Source organism: Phymastichus coffea, unplaced genomic scaffold, assembly GCF_024137745.1.
Source record: "Phymastichus coffea isolate CEN01 unplaced genomic scaffold, Cenicafe_Pcof_1.1 PCOF00038, whole genome shotgun sequence".
Lineage (NCBI taxonomy): Eukaryota > Metazoa > Arthropoda > Insecta > Hymenoptera > Eulophidae > Phymastichus > Phymastichus coffea.
The window spans coordinates 1,172,207-1,195,689 of NW_026706849.1; the positions used below are offsets into that span (position 1 = coordinate 1,172,207).

At 37.5% G+C, this 23,483-nt stretch overlaps 2 protein-coding genes across 4 annotated transcripts; both read right to left on the reverse strand.

The window, feature by feature from the left end:
* Nucleotides 1-378: 378 nt before the first annotated feature.
* Nucleotides 379-2,892, reverse strand: LOC131663723 (splicing factor ESS-2 homolog). Of its 3 annotated transcripts, none has more exons than XM_058934297.1 (3): nucleotides 2,799-2,892; nucleotides 1,378-2,533; nucleotides 379-1,298 (listed from the first exon to the last, which is right to left on the reverse strand). In XM_058934297.1, the coding sequence occupies exons 1-3, from the start codon at nucleotides 2,800-2,802 to the stop codon at nucleotides 1,022-1,024; spliced, it is 1,437 nt and encodes a 478-aa protein (XP_058790280.1). In that variant the 5' UTR covers nucleotides 2,803-2,892; the 3' UTR covers nucleotides 379-1,021. The 3 variants fall into 3 exon arrangements, with proteins under 3 accessions (XP_058790280.1, XP_058790281.1, XP_058790279.1); XM_058934298.1 differs by having other exon boundaries at nucleotides 2,776-2,854; XM_058934296.1 differs by having other exon boundaries at nucleotides 1,378-2,875.
* Nucleotides 2,893-12,758: 9,866 nt separating this feature from the next.
* LOC131663719 (T-box transcription factor TBX10-like) lies at nucleotides 12,759-21,933 on the reverse strand. The gene is made up of 4 exons (XM_058934291.1): nucleotides 21,384-21,933; nucleotides 19,392-19,657; nucleotides 19,010-19,261; nucleotides 12,759-14,798 (listed from the first exon to the last, which is right to left on the reverse strand). Exons 1-4 carry the CDS (start codon nucleotides 21,511-21,513, stop codon nucleotides 14,292-14,294), a joined length of 1,155 nt encoding a protein of 384 aa, XP_058790274.1. The 5' UTR covers nucleotides 21,514-21,933; the 3' UTR covers nucleotides 12,759-14,291.
* Nucleotides 21,934-23,483: the final 1,550 nt, after the last annotated feature.

Sequence of the window (23,483 nt, forward strand, 5' to 3'; positions counted from 1 at the left end):
AATTCAACTACTACAGTTGCGGGTTATTGTGTAGGTACACGTTGTATGTAATTATATGTATCCTACATGCTATATAAGTTAACATTCAATCATTTATATAATAGCGAAATTTTATACTCTAAATAGTTTAATAATTTTATGTTCAAATTACAAATTAAAAATGTAATAAGAATTGTTAATGTATTGGTGTAAAATTTACAATGATATTTTTAAAATAAAAGATTTCGGTGTAATCATCGCATTATTATAATTAATTTACTACATAAGTTTATGTACGAATCCAAGAACAATACATATACATATTAAAGCCAAGGGAGATGATCTTATACAGAAATATAATCATTCACTTTCACATAAATAAATCTATGTACAGTTTTTATTTTCTATATTATTTTACAGAGGTATTCAAATCTAATAACATTTTTATATTTATAAAATATATAAATCTTATTTGTTTTATTTACAGTAACACATTAAGCAAATTTCAGAGAATTATTTTTCCATACATTATTCATCACATTATGATAGAATAACTAATCTGTAAATTTTTCAACATTTTGTTGGTGAATCAAATAAAAATTTTGTCAGTGATTTATGCAAATTATCTCAGTGCAATAATAAGTATACAATACTTTTCCACAAGATCCATAATTACCAAAAATATTGAGTATACAACTATAATGTAAAAAATATGAAGAAATTTCAGTAGTTGATGTATATAAAATAAGAAAAGGAATATTTACATATATATAATCTCTGAAATATGCAAATATGTGACATTACTATAAGTTTAATACTTATAGTAATTCTAATTTTTATAATATTCATTATCATCTTACTCAAAGATAAAAAATAATATCACTGTATTTGATGAGATTTAAGATTATTAAACATATGATTTAGATGTTTTCATAGTCGACTGCTGTCTTACATTTTTTTCTTTCAACAGTGTTTGTAATCATGCACTGATGTTATACATTAATCATTAACAATCAATAAGATGCTATACCAATTCACTAATTTAAAAAAAGTCAGCAGCTCTTTGCCGTCTAGGTAACTTTAACAGATTATCTGTTAGAACTGGTGATTGAGTTTTCGGAATTGAATCTGGTTTATTAGATTTTATCATAGGTGTGAGTAGTCTTGGAGTTGAAGGAGTTTTAACTCTCATAACAGGTGTACTTAATAAGGTTCTGCTAGGAGAAGGACTAATGGCGATACGTAATTTTTGAGTAGCAAGTGTTTTTGCAGCTGGAGACATTGTATTCAGTCGATCAATACTCGATCTTGGCGAAGGTCTGTAAAAATATTTTTTAAATTGTCAATAAATTATCCAGTTTGGTCCAAGATTATTTGAAAATAATGGATAATACTTACGTTGCTAATGAACGTCTGGCTACATTCAAAGCTTTAATTTTTTTATCCCTTAGTCGTTCTCCAGCTTTTTCAGCTAACTGCATAGCAATTTTTTCTCTTTTAGGTGGTTCAGCCATTCGGAAAGAAGGTCCTCCAGAAGAGTGCAGTAATGGTGTATCTCCACCATCCAGTCTAAATGGTGTTCCTTCTATTTGACCCCAAGTCATAATTGGACTATCCATAATACTTTCAGGTATAGATGGTGCAGGTGAGGCCACAATGGAATATCCATTGACCCTGGGAGTTTCATTTCTAACAATTTCTTTCCCATCAATTCCTATTTTTCCATCATTAGCTTTAGATTGCACTTTTGCTAGCTCGTTAATAGTTTCTTTGTTTTGTTGTTCATTGAAGGGATTGAACTTTAATCTGGTATTTGAATGTACAACTTCTTGCTTCTTTTTTGCAAGCTCAATTTTTTCATCTAATGTCAATTCTACTCCATCTGGTATATACATAATATAATTTTTATTTTTGTAACTCCAAGTATCAGTTTCAAAAGGCCTTTTTTTGTTATCATTTTCAATTGCTAATGATTCATTTTTATTATTTTCAATGGCATTGAGTGTAGGTTCTGTTTCTGGTTTATATAACCATGCATTCTTGAGTCTGTGCCTTTTTTCATTTTCTACTATTATTTCTTCAAAACTGGCATTGTCCTCACTTGTGTTGTTACTTAAAAATTCATCTAACCCTACCTTCTTTTCATTTAGTTGTAAGTCTTTACTTTGTTTTTCTTTATTTGTAGATGTTGTAGATTTGACTGTGTCTTCATTTGAATTCTCTGTACGAACTGGTGTTTCAAAAGTAGCAGGACTAGCAAGTCTTTCTGTAGCTGGTCGAACTAAACTATATTTTTCGTACAGTTCCCTCATTTTCTTGGTGTCATTGTTTTCTAGTGCCAGCATGTACTCATTTTGAGCTTTTAATTTTTCCAAGTCAGGGAAAAAGTCTCTTTGAATTATTTCTCCTATTTTTTCCACGTAAGTCTCTTCATCAAGGATTTTACATTTTCGACGTTTAGCTGGCCCAATAGGAGTCTTAAACACTGCCAAGTCTTTGATGTTTTTTGCAGCCTCTAGTGCCATCCGGCCTGGTGAACTTTCTATTGAGCTTACTGGAGAAAACATTTTATCTCTATAATATGATTCAAGAGAAGAAACAATATTAACGTATGTATGGAAATAACTAATATACGTGATACTTTATTTTCTTCGTTTATCATGAGAAAACGTTTAATTCAGTGATTGATCATGTTATGTTTTATGCACAAAACTTCTGAATATAATTGCTATGATTATTTTATATAAAAAGCTATTATATCAAATATGTTTTTGTTTGTTATGAGCATAACGTAACCTCTGTTTTAGACACTTGATTACCCATTATACTGCGCAGCCATCTAATCTAATAGTCTCCATCGATTAGTCGTTTTTCGTTTTCGTATCGTTTTAATGGCTGTGGGTACCTGAGGACTCCGATGCGCCACACATCGATTAGTCGATTGCGTTCAATTCAAGAGCGTCGATGACCTCTATTGGCTTTTAAATGAACTTTAAAAAGCGCCGGATTTCAAAAAGATTATTAAAAAGTAAAAACAATTATATTGGATATTTTTCCGTGAATTATTTTAAAAAAAATGTTTCATCTGAAACTCATCAATTTAAACGTGATTCACAAAATAATCGTGCTTAAATTGATTTACTAATTTATTAATTGACTTTACTGTTTAATGTAAAACTTCTGATTTATAACCCATAGCTAACCGCATTATTATTATTTTATAAGTAGTTTATCACAATTCAATTTCGTTTAAATGTACTTACTGTAAAACTTTAATGAAGATAATAATCAAGTATCGAGTTAATGTATAAAATAAATGAAATTGATCGTAGAATCATCATAAGCATGTCAAAAAATAACATGCATTTTGTTGCAAGTGGTGTAACGTAAGCTAAATTACTAGACAATGCAACACTTATGAATATCAAAAGTTATGTGCCATCAATGAAAGCTATAGAAGCTGAAATGTTTGAACATATTATATATATTATTCATCAGAATTTATTTTAAATATTCATTTTAAGTATTTCATTAAAAAATTTCATTTAAAATAATTTTGCTGGCAGACTTAATTTAATTTTTTTTCTTTGAAATATCTCGGTAACCTTTATGATCTCTATCGTAGTGATGTACTATAGAAATCTTTATATCAAACTTTCGTACTTTTATAATGTTACAGAAATCTGCTATTCAAAAAATCCGGTTTTCCAATTATTTATATAGCACTTTTATGTACAAAACTCATATTGAAATGCTATGCGAGTTATACGAGTATATTTTTTATATATACATATAAGAAACACGTTTAAAACGCGTAAGCAATGTGTCTCAAAGCAAAAAATTTAATTTTATTTTTATAATGATTCAAAGTTCCATATATATGGGTAATCTATAGAATTGATCTTTCTGTAGAATTCCACTCACAAGAATGGAAGTATCTCAGATTAAACTTACGCAATTTCAGAACTCATATGATAAAACGATAAGTCTCCTTTAATTTGCTTTGAACAAAGAAAAGAAAAGTTTATTTACCAGCTTGTATCATTAATTTTGAAAAATTGATACTTTTTTAAATGATTTTTTAAATATGTTGTTGATTTGTACAAAATTTAATATGAATAACACCATCGAATTGTTATGTACAAAGCAATTTTGCTTAAAAGTGACGAGTACGTTTGTATTTGTATTCATAAAATACTCAGTACAGATCAAATGAAATTATGTAAATTGAGATACAGCGTAAAAAAATATGTTATCTACGTATTTTATACATTACTGCAAAAAAAGTTTCATAACCATCTTGATTCTTGTAAATTATAAAATATTACAAGCAAACACGAAGTTTATTCTAGTCGAAGCATCTGATTTGTAATTTTTTGTTGTAATAGTTGTATAATTTTATATAGGATTGACGCAAATGTTAATTAATCAATATATTTTGTGAATATATATTCATTATTACTAAGTATTAATTATTTGAAGCGATAACTTTAAAAGTGTCGAATAAAATGATTTTTTCAGTATATAAAAACATTTCATCCATTTTTAATCAAATATGTTTACGAAGAGCTCTATCAAAGTATAAATGTTAAGAACTAGAGAAGAGAATGGCATGAAAGGGACGTTTAAGAAAAGTAAGCAAAATAAGGGGAATAGGAGAAAACTGCCGGGAGGAAAAGAAAATAAGAGTTAGAAGTACTGTGGGGCTCAGAAGGGTGGCGCACGCGAGCGCTGACAGACATAATGAGAATTCCAGCGGTGAGATAGGATGTATACGCCAACTACGGTTACACTAGACTTCCTATATAACTAAAATTTCTATGGTATTATTATATATTTTATTCCTGCTCTGTTAAAGCGAGCCATTTCATTTATTATTATCGTTATTTTGATAGATAGATTTTGATAACATAACGTTTTTAATTTACGTTTAACATTTTAAATAAACTTGATGATTGTATGGTATCAACAATGCAACTTGTATAATTTAAATAGATTTCATATTAAGGTATACAGGTACAATAAGATAAAGTTGAGTGAAATGGACTTCTAGCTGTTATTTTTAAAAGTATATATTTCATGCTGTCAATCAAACTGGAAGAAGAAAGAAAATTTCGGTAAAAAAAGTGAAAGGGCAGAAGAGAAAGACTGGAAAATATAAGAAGGAAGGCGTCTGTCGTCGAAGTTACGAAAAGAGAAACGAGTGTAAATTTCAGAAAGCGGCGCGTGCCAGCCGGCGATGACAGACGATGACCGAATGGCAAACGACTCCAGCTTCAGCAAGAAAGCTTTAAAAAAGTGTAAACTTGTTACCGCAAGTGTAAATAAAAAGGGGAATGGTCTGAGATGTATTTGATTTATATATTCAAAGATATTCTCTTGTGAATAAACTATATACCTATTTATCCTATAAATGTGTGTGTATGTGTGTGTGTGTGTGTGTGTGTATCACTATGACAAAATCGAGTCATGATAATGCGTAATTATTATTAAAGCATGCATTTACTATGTTTCCTATATTATTATTATAGTCGAAGTTTGGAGTAAAATCTAATGACAGCGACTATTTGAAAATATGGTAGATTATTGAAGTATGTACATTTACAATTTATTTTTTTTTTTACTGATTTTTTAATTAAAAATCTGTTACGAAAGTATAATGCGCATAATTATTTGAGATTTTTTATGTCGCGACCCTATCTCAGTTTTCTATTTTGCTACATGCTCGGATTTAAATGATCACGCTACATATTTTAAGTTAGATCTATATTTTATTAATTATACTCAGTTCAATATGAGTTCGATTGAAGACAAAAGTAAATATTTCAAAAATATGATTCCAATCCTAGAGCACCATCAAACAGAATCATTACCAAAGAAATATAAAATTAGATCAAAAAATAGCCAAAAAATCAAAGTGGAAAAGAAAAGCTTCAGAAGTTAGAATAAGAAGAGGCACAAGCTGCAATCTGTAAATCTGTCATTGCGTTCATGCTATTTTCCAGATGAATTTCATGTTCAATAATACTTGTACATGGTAACGGCTCACCTGGCAGTAAAAATACATTTGGGTATTGTTTTATCAAGCGTTTAATACTTCTGTATTCGTTTGGTGCCAAATGTCCTGTTCTCAATAGTTTAAGTAGCCTCTTATATTTTTGTTTGAGTTGTATTTCAGCATTCCGTGGAGTAGTGCATTCGCTTTCACTTTCCGAAGGCGAACTACCCTCGGGATTTATATGCTCGAATGGCAGTATGATCCTCGGGTCCACTTCTATTGTCACGTCTTTATCAAAATGAGTATTAACAGCCATAATTTTACAAGTTCCATTTTGGTTTATTACTACTCCTTGTCCCATATATACTCGATCGTCTCCTACGTTGATTCGGGGGAGATAACCTTCCACTAGATTTGTCCGTACCAAGTTTATTTGGATAACTTGGCGCGACCTTGCAGGTATCTTATATTTTACCTTGCTATGGTTGATGTTCGCATCATTTACATTAATTTCAGAAGAATCGGTCTCCCCTTAATTTATAAAAGCCCAAAGCAAGAAAACAGATCATGCGAAACGAAGACAATCGATATATCTATTTTTATGCAAGCAAATCAACCAAATTTATTATCTCGAAGAAAAATCGGAGTATAAAAGCAAGACGGAATCTTATCTCAGCAAATTTTACGGCATAAAAAAACGACACTTACTTTGTTAACATAATAACTCCTTTTTTATGCTTCTAATCGCACTTACTTCTACAGCTCGAATTAAGAAGTGCATTGGTACCCGCTTTTTATAAAAGTTTCTTAATCTTTTCGTCTCTTTTTTAGTTTATAAGTGACTCCGAGTTCCACATATTATTTATTTATTTTTGTGAATTTGCTTAACTTTTTCGTAAGAATAATAGAATGCTCCAATATACTTTTCGTTTTACATGTTCACGTAAAAAACTTGACGATATATTGGCTCTCAATAATTAAAGTACACTATATTATCGTTATATATATATATATATACATATATATATATGTATATGCGCATTACTATTTACACATGCGCTATATCCAGATGCAAAGAGTGCAATGTAACACTTTTAATCAAAAAGCTTATTAAGAAATTATTGATTCACGTTATCGAATTCTTAATTCGAAATGATTTTATAAATAAAGAAGTATGATTACTTACAACATAGAACTTTCTTGAACAGAATGTGAGTTGGTGTTTTAATCGGTAAATTCTAGAAGGAAAAAAAGTTGGATAATATTATAGTTCGATCTTATTATTACTTTTTTCTGTGATTTTATTATATACTATTAAGTTCCGAAATACATTGATTGTTTTATTTTTAGATTGTACCTATATACTTTGTGTTATAATATGCGTCCAGGAAGTCACATCTTTACAGACAAGTCGTTTGTAAATTTATCTGTGGAGCAGGCTAATGGATAAAACTAGAATGTTGTACATTTGTAACAAAAGTAATGTTTGCGAGTTTCGCTTATAAAGACTGGTGCATTGAAACAAGGAGAGCCATCTGGGTACGCGGGCGGAGTAGTATGTATGTACGGCTGCGGCATCAACCTCGTGGGTAGCCGTTGACGGATTCACGGCGTCGCGAAAACGAGAGAAACGCCACGACGTTCCGCACCACTGTGCCCGCAACTTTGGCATACTCTAATAGTATGAAAATAGAGATGATACGAAATGGTTATTTTTTGCTAAGTCTCATTTGTTTGCATAGTTTTAAAATTTTTTTCTAGTTCTTGTATTTTCATCATTGATAACTTGAGAATGAAAAACACTGCGCTGCACATGCCATATATACTCAATAATTGAGAATACTTAATCTTGAAAAATGTAAGTCTTTTTAAATTTGATCGGCCTCCTGCGGTTATGAAAATTATAATTCTTACGTAGAGTGTAATTAATATTTCCAATTTATCTGCAAAAGTTTCTTAAACCGATGTTGGTACAAAGGAGAATTGTGAATGCGATGAATGGATTCCAAAACGAATGGGAACGAAGCGATGCCTAAAGTAAAAACTGAAGGCACGAAAAGAAAAACAAGCACCCCAATTATTCGACGCCTGGCATACGTCGACTCGGCGCATTGGCATACGAGGCGATCGGTCTTCGGCACTCATCGGGAACGGTAGGCGATATGTTTGCGGGCAAGTAGGGCCATAGCCAGCGCCTGGTTCGCGAATCATTTGTCGAGCTTTGATGTGCGACGAACGAGGTGACGCCGGAAAATTAGGCAGATTTATCGTGAGCTGTCGCCTTGGCGCCCCGTCGCGCTCGGTTGCCCGCTTCATTAGCGCGCGCGCGCCTTTTCACGGCCTTGACACTATGCAGCCAATATTAATCACATGCGGCGTGTACAGCGCGCATCAAAACTTCCAAGTGCTCGGATCACGTACTCGCGATATCACCTGTAGTTCCGCGGGCGCGTGATGCAGCTTCGACTTGTTTTGTATGTGGTTGTTCGAGCTTTTGATTCGCGTCATTTCTTTATCTGATCGCCACTCTCATGTTTTAAGTACTTCGTGTAAAATAAGCGCTGAGCCTGCGTTAACAGAAATTCCAACAAATTGCATTTGAAGACCGATGAAATTATGAGATTTTTGGAACTACAACATTTCATCCTTTTTCATTTGTTTCTTTTTTTTTTTAAATATTTGGTAGACAATTGTCTAATGAGATAATTATATTTATTCACGTGTAGATGTTATCTTGTTTTTTAGGTACAACGTATAATTCATCAAGTTTATGTATGAGTTTGTACATCTGTTGAACAGAAAATTGACCAAAGCATACCTTCTTATTGTTTGGACTCATACGTTCTATAGATACTTGAAAGTACCAATGGGTGGTCTCAGCGTCTATGTGCATCAGACTTGACGACAAGAGGTTGTAGACATTTTCCAGGCCATCTTTTCTTTTCAAGAGCTATAGTTTTTTAATAAAAATTGTTTCAGAAGACAAAACCCATTCGACAAAAACATATGTTTGTTATCGCTCCATTGTGTATACAAGAAAATAATAACGTGGCAGTAGCGCGCTGCGGAACTGCCGAGACCAAGTCATTTGTTCTGGAGCTCTTAGAAAACATAGAGCAGCGAGCGAACTTGCGTAAAACTCATATATCCGACTGTCGTAGATTATTTCGTTTCGCGAACCCCACACACGAGATCCAGACAAATTGCAAAGCTTGTATCGAAGGCCCTTATTTAGCGAAAGCGCCTGGCCATCTGTCGCGAGCGCGCAACAGACGAGACGCGCGCCGGGTGTCGCGGCGGCATGCTTCGCGGAAACAAAGATTCGCTCGCTCGCGGCGCGCTGAAATTGCGCGTTCGGCTCGTAAAGTGCGAGCATCGCCCAACTTGTGAGTACCAGATGAAGAATCCGCGAACTTTACGGCCGTGTCGGTCACGCGAGTTGCCCGCATATATACGAGTTCTCTCCACGTTGTACTCTTTAGAGTTCTCCCCTGACTAAATTTAAAAGTCAAGAGGAACCGAGAACATCCCGAGGATTTTGAGAGCGCACCAGGCGGATACGTGCTCTATGAATTCTATAAGGAGATTGGCTTAGGTCTTCCACTTGAGTTAAATAAGCATTTACCTAAACCACATTCGTTGCCTTCACTTGGCAATGTTTTTATTTACTGAACACTATACTTGGAGAATTATATATGGTTACAATTTTTTCAAAATAGAATTGAAAGATAAACTGTGTCATGATGAATGATAATTTTTCTAATTTATCTTTTCTAAGGTTCTCTAAAACTTATAGAAAAAAATATCTGAACAAACATTATTCGTTATGATCGTAAAACATTACTTGTTAACAATGCTTAAATAGATAAATAAAACACAAAATGATTTGAACTTGTAAAAAAGCTATAAAACGGTTCATTAAAAGACGTTTAAAGACACACTGGGTGCATGTTGGCTAAATACGAGCGTCACGCGTGTCAAAGAGACAGCAAAGATTGAAAGTTTGTCAAGCTGTAACAGATCACTTCTCAAAAGTCACAACTTAACAGCTGAGCAATTTTCTTAAAATCATTCGTGGTTCGCTTTGAGAGAAGCCACCAAAGTGACGTCGCAAAGTTATAATGGTTTTTCGCTGGTGCCTCGACAATATCTGATAATGAAAAAAAGAACACAGCATCGTCCGTTCCATTTTCATTTCTTTGGAGTATATGAAATAATCGTATCGAAAAAAATTTGCAACTTCTTTTAGCGATCACGCAATTTGAATACCCAAGTGAGATTAAATTACAAACGCCAGAGTAGAAAAAGGAGAAGAATCGAGTCGCTTGTTGGGAGAAAAAATGGGAGAGTGAGAGGGTCATTAAGGCCTTGGTGTATCTCTTTGAGGAAAAGACGGAGTAGATCGGCCTGGCACTAATATGTTTACACAGAACGTTGTCCCATCCGTGCGCAAAAGCGCATCAATCACGGGCCCGTCCGGAGACACTGTGAGCCACGGGACTGTCTCGAAATTCAGCTGCGCTTTGCTCGCGTGTGCCTTTAAACGTAGTTTCTCTTGATACAGTAGACGCACGCGTCCAGACGTGGACGACTGGCACTGCGTATTAACGATTAAGTGTCTTTTTTGTATCTCTTGAGCTTTTTGTCGCGAGACGATGAATGAAGTTGAAGATTGACAAGAGCTTTTTTGCTCCAAAAGTCAAATTTTATTCAATAGTCAAAACCAATTTGGTAAAAATTCTATTATATGCGACATTCCTGAAACGCGATCTTAAACAACATTTATTGAAATGGAAAAATGTCTGTTTTTAACAAATACATGTAGTTTACGGACTTTAATTACAGAAATACTCAAGTTTTAATACATAACTAGTTTAAATATAAGCATAGATGTTTTTCACTTATTCTGCTCATTGTACACCTTAAGTATTTAATACTGCACGAATGGTGTTTCTTTCCGATGATAAAAGAAATACACAAAATTCATAAATTTTTAATTTTCTTGTTAGAATTTGGAATAAAAAAGTAGATGAATTAGCGCTGGCGGCGAATCAATTTTATCCAGCTTTTCACCTTTGCATTGAAATCTGCTGGCAATCGTCGAATCCTTTAACAATTTATTCTTATTTGATCCTTTATATTTGAAAAAATCCACGCATAATTAGCACCTATTCAATAAATATTGATAATAGTATTTTTTGTCCGATAGCATTTCATTATAAACTAATAGTTATTAGTAAATTACTTACATTATAACACACTGCACATCTATAGGGAGGGAAAATATTAGCAAGTCCATAGGATGCGCACATTCTAAAACGTGCATTGCTTGAATACCAGGTACAATGAGATAAAAGTAAGAAATTACGGAGGTAGGGTTTAGTGAAAGTGAAGAATGTGACAAAGTAAGATATAACTTAAGCTATCACTAAGATTTGTTATTAACGCAACGGTACAGTAAGCGTCAATACTCGAATATTGACACTTATAAATGATATGGCGCATATATATGAGGACATATGAACTATATGGAGGCATGCAAGAAATAAATGGATAGTATTTAGTATTCATTGATTACGTGCTACTATAATAGCGTAGTATTTTTTAGTAACAAGAGTTTCCGGTAAATTCCAATTCAAATTGTAACCTAATAACATTTTTATTCATGAGAGTTAAGTTTAATTTGGATTTCGCACAGATATGCTGTTTTATCAATGATCAGGATATCCGAATTGATATACATATCATCTAATATATCATTTACTCGTTCTTTAAGATACGGGTTTTCAAAGATCCGAGAATTCTATATGGTACGTAAGGAAAAAATGGAAAAGTTGTTTGATACATGATTATTTTTTGTACCATAATTATGCATTTTATTATTAATTTTTATTTCGTATAGGTCCTTCATACTTTTTGATATTGAAAAAATTGTTATAGCTACAACATGAAGAAATCGACAATGCATATGTTTTGAACCTACATTAAAATGTGTAAAAGATGACGTTTATGAGGCGAAAGAGTGTGGCAATAGTGTCCAATTCACTTTTTAGATGAAATTTATCCACTATTTATATTTACCATATTTCCTCTAGGTATATTATTAATACTTATATATATACTTATACTTATTAATCATAAGAGTCATGGTGGCTGACCCAATATAGAGCGTACGAAGGGTTCTCATATGGAAGATTCGGCTGAACTCGATTCTTGATAAGTACCAATAGCTTTTTTTAAATGAATTTGTCAAAATTCACACTAATGACGGTAGCAGCTTAACTTACATATTTGTCTTGATTATTACGACCGAGACTCCAGTATTGCAGTAAGAGGGAAGAGAGCTTTCCATCCTCCGGTTGCCTATAGGGTTGTTTACTGTTCAAACGTATCGTAGAAGCAAAAGAATGACTGTTTTTGAACACAGTTTAATTCTTCGCGAAGGTTCACATGGGAGGTACAAAGAGCAACAGAGGAATATTAAAGAAAGGGTCAAACGGAGTCACTCTACGAATATTTGGTAAGCCAAATATTTTGAAGCCCAAAAATGGTAGCGCAGCATATCAATTAAATGAGATTCAATTATTCAATTTTTTATTCAATACACATGACTAATGCAACCTTATTAAAAGCAATATTTTATTGTATATATAAGATTAAATATTTACCAAATAATGAAAGCGATAGTAGTTATCACACTAATGAATGATATATGTATCAGGAGTTAAATAAAAATATATTGATAAAAGTTTTAAAATACATTTTATTTGATTATCTGACCTTTGACACAATTAATTGCACTATATAAAATAAAGCTAATACTTGGTCTAATCTTACGATGCAACTGACAATATTTTCTTGTACGAATACACGCAAAGACTGTAAATATATAACACGCGACACATGCATTTATTGTTCTATTTTCGAGCCATTCGTTCTCAAACAGCGAGCTCAAAGCTCGCTCGCGATATAGGTCTCTTGACGTTATTTACGACAATTCTTGATTAAAAAAGACAAGACACCCTTTAAACATCGACGAAAAGAGAGAAAAAAGAAATGTATCTGGCGATGCTCTATCGACTATATTATACATACTCTCGCGCATACGCTGCACGTAGGCGCACGAATACTTGGGCCGGCGTACAATTTATTAAGGCACTTAGCGCACTGGGCTTAGCGGTAAGAGAAGCGGGTTTGTCATGGCACGTTTGTCTTTGCTATGCTCCCTTTCTTTCTCGAGCGATCGGGCGCGCGCGTTTGGCACTTGGGAAGAGACTTACGTCTTTAACGTAAATAGATCCACTTTGCCCCCTATACAAAAGACACTTTGTTACGGCCAAGTCTACTAAATACTTACGACTTGCGTTGCCGTCAGAGATCCATCTTTACGTTCGTCCTTTTCCTTTTTGCCCGACAAAAGCAATTCAGATAAGCTACAAATATTTTTTTACTCCGGAAAAGAAGAAGATTTCAACGTATCAAGTTCCAACTTTTAGAATTGCATTCAACAAGGCACCTTACGATAATTCAGACACTGCTGGCATCCGTTCAAGTGTCTTCTTATTTTGACATCGTACCGATTATCATACATAAAACTACCATTCACGCTAACATTATAGTTACCATTCTTAGACTACACATATGCTTCTGATAATTATATTATTTTAATTATAATATATCGTCGCAATATTTTAACTTCCAGTTTTCATAATATAAATGTAATTTATTTCGTTACAAATGGCACGTGATTATTTAGAAATAAATAATTGAACACTTGATGCGAATTCAAAAGTATCGTGAAACCCGGCACTCGGTTGGCTTGATGACTTCGTTAACTGTACTTCGAGTGCTTTTAGTGCTTAATTTATAGCTTTAGACGTGTGAACTTTCTCAGTAAAAATACTTTTTATAATTTCTAAATACTAAAATAACACTTACACTGGCTCTGTTATTTTGTCATGAGAATACATCGTGTATATCTTTTAAGTAAAAAAGTCTTAAGCACAAAACTATAGGTTACAACTCTAACATCGTTATTTTTAGTCTCTTTGAATTCGTTTTTTAATGAAAATATTATCAATTTTAAGGCACTAGATGATTGTCTTTGGCAAATTTTCGGATTATATCAGAAGCTTAAAGTTTGACGATACGTCAAAGCTGGAATGCCGCGCATTTTGTCCGAGCCTAGATCGGTAATAAAAAAAAATGACTAAGATGACACTCACGCAGTTTTTTTTCCGTAAAACAACAGACACATAATTAATATCTGGCACAAAAGATAAAAGTCTAACAAAAGTACTGAGCACGCGTATAGCTATCGCGGCCCGTATAAGGGCGGCGCGTGAGCACTCGGATGCGGATGGTGTCCAGGGTAATGGGGCGCTGGCACAGCCATGTGCCCAGTCTGGTAGGTCCAGTGAGCAGCAGGAGCGGCATAGAACTGATGATGTGGTTCCTGCGTCGGTAGACCAGGCATTAAAGACACACTGCTGGTTGGGTAAGCAGCTGAAAGTGTGGGTGGCGGTACGCCGTTACTGCCGACGGCCGGCGCTGGCTTCTTCGCGGGGCTCTGACTCGTTGTTGGCGAGCTGTCGCAGTCGTCGGGTTCGCAGTCGCGGAAACCTTTGGCGAATGGGTTACTTGCGATCTTTAGTTGCGTTATTCGGTGGTTTTGATATGCCGTCACAGCGGTGAAACGAGTCTCCGGAAACGAGAAGGTCTTGAAGTTCTCCGTGCGTGGATCCGGAAGTGAACCTGGCGGCGAAGGAGCTACTACTACGTGACAGCGTGGCTGGTAGCGATGCATAGAGTTCAAGATTATCTGCAACATCAAGGTCACATACGTCGTTACAGCGTAACATTCGGAGTGTTTTTCATGTCTTCTTCCTTACAGTCAACCGAAACACAGTATCCCGATTGCGTGTATGTTAAATGCGAGAAAAATGCTTTTGTCCTGCGTACGATTCAAGAGTCATCGCTCGAATGTGAGGTCATATTCTTTTTCGTTATTACATTTTCTATTCTCCTTTTGTACAAGGCTTTTAACGTTTCTTTACACATTATATAAGCAAATTTTTTCTAAAGTTAAGTGAAAATTTTCAGATTATTGAAAACATTCATGACCCGAAATCCAAGACAAAAGCAGCACGAGGAATTCGATAATAAACAAAATAAGATCAGAAGCGTGAAAATCACTGTGGTTTCTTCGTGTATATATATACTTGAATTGATCTGAAGACAATGATAGATTGCAATAAATTATTTTGAGAACAAAACTACGGAACAATTGCATATACAATAAAGACGGTAAGTAAATAATCAAGAGAATTATTAGCTTTTGAATTTTCCACGATTAAGCTTGTAATTCGGGATGTATTTGCGTTTAAATGAAAGAAATGTAAGCTAAAAATAAAAAGATAGAAGAAACATCCAGCACCTATTTCATTGTTTTATTGTTGCAGTGTAGTAGCAAAAGTAAGTCGATGATCCTGCGAACGGAAGTAGTCATAATTTATTTTCAAAATTTACGAGCGACAAGAATCTATTCCCTCCGCTAATTTTTACATCAGCAACTGTGCAACCGGCGACAATAGACATTCTCGTTTTTGCAATAAATTCGTGACAGGCAGAGCACAAGCCATCAAGAGTGCGTGCGTTTCAGTTGATTCTCGAAATTATGAAAAACATATAACTCACGGGCAAGTCGTCGCAGTTTACAAGAGGAAGTCGCTCGCGAAGTTTACGATCGCGAGCTTTTTTAACGATCATCGCATCCTCGAAGCTACTATTGCTACTGGGAACATAAAAAAAAGCTGTAAAATTTCGCGGCCGTCCCTTCACCTTGGTCTTGAGAGCTTATGCTCTCCGCGCACTAGCGACGGGATCTAAAAGCAAGAGGAAATATAGAAGTTAACACCGAAGTCTCGTACGGCACATCTGGGGCCCGCAGATTTATCGTCGCCCCCGCGTTCTGCAGTCAAAAGAGAGAGAGAGGGGGGGGACGATGACGAATAATGAGCGAGCGAGAAGAGAGCTGCGAGAGTGCCTCTCTCTGGGATATATATGCCGGAGATGACATCCCTCGCGCGCCGAGCTCAATATGTCGCAGTTATAAGGGAAAAGAGTGCGCTAGTTCGAGGATGATATGGGAGAGGGCCGCAGGAAGGAAAAAACACACGCGGTTGCCGTTAACTTCGGAGGATGGCCAAGTCGTCGAGATTGCGACTGCGTGATTTATCTTGTGAGCTTTCTCGCGGCGGCGCGGGAGGCGAAGACTGCTTTATACTCCGATGCCGCGCGTTGCATAACTGTGGGTGATGCGTTTCTAATTTACGAACTACCGCGCTGCACGCAACGCCATGCTGCAATCTCGCATGAATTGATCGAACCCGATGGGTTCTCGGTTTCGTTTGATATTCTAATGTCTATTCCCGTTGCAGTCTCATTTGTGCGGCACAATTGAAACTGGTATGCCTTTCACGCGAACAAATGTCCCTGGTCGTACTGAATCAATGAAAATTTCGATTTAAAAAGAACTCTCGTGCTGGAGTAAAAGGCCAACCGCCTAATAAGATGAAAGTGAGCCGTGTCGATTTGCCATTTCTCCGAAAGTATCGATATCAAAGGGTAAGTTATTTCCGAATCTGCCAAAGTCAAGAGATGGAAGCCAGTGGTTGAAAAAAAGAAAGAAAGGACCGTGGTGGTCGTTCGCAAGCTGAAAGAAAGGAAGAGACACCGCGGGGGGCACGCACGACTGGATGTTTGACAGTCGGCGGAGTTCGGTGACTAATTAGTGTAAAAAGCACATCTTTCTTTCTCTTTGGCTTTCCTCTTCCGAGACGATGTGAGCAACCGAACACCGCCCTCGCGATGCCTCACTGCATCGGCACACAAATTTTCTGGGTGGACTTTTGTTACAACACGTGTGTGTGTGTGTGTGAGTGCGCGCGCGCGTGCGCGTGTCCCGACCCCATCGGTGGCAGTTGGTTGGCAGCATTCTAAACAAAATGTGGTATGATAGTCCCCAGAGGAAATGCATACGTGCGCATCGAGATAGATGTGTGTTTGTACAAGCAGCTTTTTCTTCTTTCTTGTTATTTATATCAGGCGGATCTAAACAGCATCGTGGCATCTTTCGCTTTTTGATAAAAGTCTGTTTATACTGCGAAAGCTCGTTATACATGTTGCATCAGACGTATTTTTGGTACGGGGATATATTTATAGACGCGAAGAAAAAAGTACAATCGAAGCGTGAGTTCGGCTGCCAAAGTGTCATTAACAGTCGGGCGTCAAATCCGAATCTGGGTTTCCCGAAGAGTGTGCTCGCGCTCGCATCGAAGAGAACCAGTAATTACTTCGGCAATTAGGGCTCGAGTGCGCGCTCTGCTCGCGTGTGGCCCGGAGCTCCCTGCGCGACGCTGGCTGGCGTTCCCATTTTTTTGTTGTCTCTACGCTGTGTGCTATCTCGCTCGAGCGTCTGCCTTTTTATTTTTCGAGCGAGGGCCTAAAAGGGTCGACGCGCTTTTTTTGGCAGCAATACGGAAACGAAAGACGCGATACAAAGTGTCAATTAAGGAGCGAGCGCCACGTAGAAAATTCCGTTCCGCCACGCCTGCTCGGCCGGATTCTTCCTTCGCCGCGGTCGAAGCAGATGAGAAAGTGCTTTTGACGTAAATGGATAAATGCCGCTCTGCGATTGTACTAATTACAATGACGTCGATTTTTGATTTACGTTTTTACAAGTTTTTTTTCAAGATACGGAGATATACGTTTTATACAAAAAGCGATTTACATTATATATTAGAGCTACTTTCAGCGAGATATAAGTCTGTGTGGAATGTAACTCGCGCGGACAAAGAAAATGCTTTGACGAATGAACGAATACAACTTGTATTTACGTTTGAGAAAATTGATCGTATAAACGTCTTGGACATGTGTGATGTGACATTTTTCTGCTGTGAAAAAGTGACGACTCTTCTGAGAAGCGACTTGTGCTCGATCTCCTGTGTTTTCGCTAGCCCACGCGAATATTTACATTTGATTTGTATCTTGGGAGAATCAATCATCGTGACGATGCGTTTAAATGTTGAAACAAAGGCTTTTTAATTCATATAAAATAACGAACGAACGTCAATAAGCTTTCGAGCTTTTGAGTGACTCTCGTCATCAATTGAAAACACGCAATTCCTCGTCTCGTTGCAGACATGGGAATCAGGAGCCAATTAACTTGCTAAATTTGGCAACAATGTGAGCTGAGATACGAAGCGCGAGCGAGAGGCTGACAGGCGATTTTTCACCGAGGATGGCATAATCCAAGGCGCTCGGAGTCCATTCGCGCGCGGCAATTAAAAAAGCCGAGCTGCATCTGTCTATAAGTTCTAATAATTTCGCGAGGCTGGTCGTGTGCGAGAGCTCGTATCTCAGGTCAATTAAGACGAACTCGGCCGAAACGACAAACACGTGCGCGCATCCCTCGCGAGACTTTATGAAGCCGACCGATCCGAAGCGCGACGCGCGGTTTTATAAAGGCGCGACGCGCCTGGGAACGCGGATAAATCTTGTCGCTGTCCCCCGCGAGTTTCAAGCTATACGCACGTCGTTACCGCAAGACTCTCCATGTACGCTACTCCCGAAAGCTGCATTCGAGATTCATTATCGCGCCTCAGGCAGCACTTTAATGGATTCGGTAACTTTTGGTATGTTGCGTTGAAGCGAACTTCGAAAATAGATAGCTAACTGTAAAACGCACTTACTCGTGGAATCGCATTATCATCTTTCCCGATCAATTCAAAGTGCTTGTATTTTTTCAACATCGAGAACAAAAATGTCAAATGCTATATATTTACAATTGACTGATTGTATTGACTCATATGAATTGGTGCAGTAGGGCTCACTCGAATTTTTAACTCTTAATAGTTCTATTTTTCTTCGAAAAAGAAACTTTGGTTTCCAAATAACGACAACTTTGTTTAATTTTATACTTCGTCAATTTGCTGCTCCTGCGGGCTCGTTAAAAAATGCGTAATAACTCACGTGGCCATTATCGTCGAGTTGATTGTTGGTTAGCTTGAGCTTATCGAAAGAAACTGGCTGCTTCATCCAGTGGGCACCGCTCGCCGGACTGTCTGGATGCACGTGAATTCTCGGTGGCGATACCGGGTCGGCTCGACCGGCTACCACCCAGGCACTGCTGTGAAACGCGTATCTGTAGCGTTTATCATCGCAAGGCACAAAGTCCATCACAAGGAGGTAATCCGCGTTTGGTTCTAGGCCGAATAATCGACACTGAAAACACACGTTCAAACGGTCGCAATTAATAATGACCTTAAACATTGTTTTTTTACTCGGTTGAAGAGTTGCTCGTGACAGTCGTACGGATCGGTTGGATTATTGTTTGATAAAACGTCGAACGCACTTGAAAAGTGGGAAACATCCGTCGGCCAGCTTTGGTAACGATCATCTCGGTGCCGAGCTGATGAAACTCTTCCCAGAGTGGTCGGGCTTCAAGAGCTGCTCCTGCGCCGATGAGAGCTGGATGGATCGGTCTTTTATTCGTCTGGGCCTCGTCACTGGTGTCATCGTTGCGAGTATTGTTGTTGCTGTCGTTACCCGTGACCGACGACGTTGTGAGATTTGGCGACGGCGACCTCTTCGATGTACTGCCTGCCGTCTGTAGACACGCTAAAATTCAGAAATTTAACATCCGGTCGTTCATTTTTTTAACATTGCAAGCTGATTATACTTATTTCAAGTTTTCGCTTTTGTCACTTTCTCTGATCTCTTCAATTCAATTGAAGATTGCATACACAACTGTGATTATTAATTAGATTTTCTAAATGTTTTGGAGAACCAAATAACATTTTCAACTCATGTTCTTTTATTTGTTTTTATATAATTTAAATTCAATTTTTTTATTGTCGAATTAATTTGGCATTCAATTGATGCTTCTTTTTTCATATCAATGTAACTTCAATTCAACTTCTCACTAAATTTGCACATTTCAATATTCTTATATTGCGTAAAATGAGAAAGACGCCGCAAACGCGACGGTGGAATGAAACAGTCGTTCTTCGCAAGTTTCTCCTTTTTTTCAGACAAAAGCGACGATCGCAAGTGGTCTATCCATTTATCGCTCAGGAGACAATGCAATTCAATTAAAAAGATTTACCGAGACACGCCCATACTGTTTAGTCGAACAGAATAGAATGTGTTAGGTATAAATATACGCTAGTGATTAATGGCTTGTTCACTTGTAACACAATAATTGATGCAATTCTTTATCTGAATATGGTAAAATTTAAATTCGTTTATGCGTATTTAATTGTGAAAATATTTACGATTTTATTTATCTTCATTCGAATGACTAAATATCCAAAATTCTTATACTTGAAATTTGCTTCTATGCTGTATTGATATTGATAATGACCAAGCATGATAGAGGAGAAGTAGTAATAAAAATTAACATTTTCAGAGTGCAATTGTGTAAACTATCGTAGCAAGAAACTTACTTGCAATTAGAAAATCGTGAGCTTATAAATGATGGCACATCTAAAATAATACGCTCACACACATCGCGACCAATAACTTTTCGACAAAACTGTAAGCAAATTATGCGATCCCAGATAAAGGCGTAGCTTGAAAAGTAAAAAAGGCACGATGAAAAGTCATGCAGTTCCGACGGGAGAAAAAACTCGCGCAAGCACGCCTCGGGAGCTTGCGGCGCTTTAAGAGCAGGACTCGCCGCGCCGGCGGAACTCGGTCGGCTAAAAGAAGCGAGCGAGCGAGCAGTAATCTCGAGTTAGACTTGGCAACTAAAGGATTTGACCTCGGGCCACTGAGGAGAAAAAGACAGCCGGTGCGCCTTCTGCGCACGCGGCCACTCAGCCACCGCGTGGCCGAGTCTCTCCAAGCAGCTTTCCGAAAGTATCGCAGCACTTTTTGGAAGCATTTATTTTTTCTAACAACGACCCTTCCCGAAAACATTGTTTATGCTTGCGAACTATTTCGAAGCATTACTTTCTACGAATTGCGTAACTACTCTCTGTTGTTATCTTGGTACTAATGGCTTTCCAGCGAATTCTACGGAAATTACCAGAAGGTCGTGATTAGTCGAAAAACGTGCAATAGTTGAATAGAAATTGTTATATATTTCCAGTCGGAATGCAAAATGTGAACATTGACGAAACGTTGCCGCCAACTAAATAAATCATAACAACAAAGCCGACCGTGTGCTTTTTCAATATCTAGTCCACTCTGATTATAACGTTTGATTGCCGAAACGCGTGTTTGAAATAGCTGTGTCGCTATATAAGCAAGGCAATGCTGAGACAGCGTAACAACGAATGTAACACATGTTTTTATTCACCGTGAGTGAAAATTTTTTGCAAAGAGAACTATACGCAAGTACCTTCCATTTGCTGCATCGGTGAGGGTGCGGCCACGATCTGCGGCTGCGGATGGTGATGATGATTAACCCATTGCTGGTAGCAACAGTCGTCAGCAAGTTGCTCGTGACGTGGCTCGTGCTGCTGTTGCATTTTCGCTCACCCTCGGAAAGAAAGAAGAGAAAAAGAACAAGTCACTCGCGTGGCCGAAAACGGTGGCGTCAGCTGCGGTCGTCGCCACAGCTCATGATAACGGCGAGGCACTGGTTTGACAAGCGACGAAAAAGAAGAAGAATAGAATGCGGCGTCGGTCGTCGCGCAAGAGGCGAACGTTAGGAAGGCAGGCTGCGGCGCGCGCGAAAACACGGATTCCCCTCAATCATCGGTCGGCGGCGCGCATTGTCATCGGTCCGTGTAATGAGGGCGATAAAGAGTCATCGGCGTGGTATTCGCCAACAGGCAACGTCCTCGCCTCGTGGCGCGTCTGGCGGCGCTGACAGAGCGCTTGGTCGGGCGGCTGCGGCAGCGCGAGATCGCGGCTCGCTCGCTCGATTTTTCGTCGTCTGGCGCTCCCGGCAGCCCCGCGGAGACTGGCGATGCACCCCTATCATCGCTCCATCATTCTCTCGTTCGCACTTTGATCGTCGTCGCCTTCGTCGTCGTCGTCGTCGTCGTCGTCGTCGTCGTCGTCGCCGAATACTTGTGCTCTCTCTCTCTCTCTCTCTCTCTCTCTCTCTCTCTCTCTCTCTCTCTCTCTCTCTCTCTCTCTCTCTCTCTCTCTCTCTCTCCCTTCTCTTTGAATCTTAACGCCGCGCGCGCAAGGGAGGAGTCTTCTTTCCTCCTCCTCCTCCCACGCCGTATCCCAAAAGTTCGCTGGACCATATACGCTTGGAGGAGCTCCAACTTTGACATGCTCCTATTGAGTGCTGCCGCACGCTCGACGTGGGCGTGGCTCGCTCTTTGTACCAGCAATTCAAATATAGCTTCCAACTTACCACTGGACTTCTCATCGAAGCCTTACTTTCGTTTATTTCCTATGATTTATGAGTATCTATATGCACACGCGCCAAAATCATGATTTGGGATAGCGCAATTGGTCCCGGTGTACTGCTCTATATTCTCGTTTTTCCACCTCGAGTACTGTCTCAGTCACACGAATATAAACCGATGAATCGGTCGACGATCGGTACCGACGTTACACTATAGATATCAGCTTGTATTTTGTAGATCGATATGCAAAGTACTTGAAACATTGATCTTCAATTTAAATATTCTCAATTTATGATGATTCACGCGTTTCTCACAATTTGTCACGAACGGTCAACTTCGTAAAATTGTATTATCATCTTTTCAAAATTAAAAGAATAATGAAGATTTTTCTTAAATTCGTAAGCAATTTATATTGCTTTGTGATGTAGTTTTCAGATTTTTCTTGTACAATTTTTACCTCAGCTCACGCATGGTTTTATACTCTCTAAAACTCGTACATTTCATAAAAGCTTGTTGAGCAAGTTCAATCGAATGAACTTACAAATGTAGCTGACGAAACATAATCATAAGTATATTTGAAGCGTCTGAATTTAAACAAGATACTATAGTCATTCGCCATAAATGAAACAAGAACACTACGCTAGTTTTCAAAAGGAATCTCCGATGATACATTTAAAGTTCTGTTGACAAAGTTCAAAATTGCAATGATTAAGCGGCGAAAGTTAAATGAGATTTGCAGCTGGATAGATGGATATTTGCACGTGAAGGAAGATTGGCAAAATCTACTTGGTGGTGTGATCGAACGTATTTGAAGACGCCGGAGCAATGGTGGGAAAGCTCTACGATCGGCCAGACTTTCACGCTTCGACTCTTAATCTTTCAACTCTTGAGCGATTAGTACATCGTCGGTCGAATCGCTTTCACACGAGTCAAATGCATTACACTTCTCACTTTTGCACATTATATTCACTTTCAGTAAAATGAAAATATTTACACTAGGTGCGCAAGATCAAGTTAAAGATTTATTTTACAAAAATACTTACAATAATCAGTCGCAGCTTATAAATTTTTAATAATTAAGAAAATTGATAATTTTTATATATGCTAGAATGTTACACCTGATTGTCGCTGTA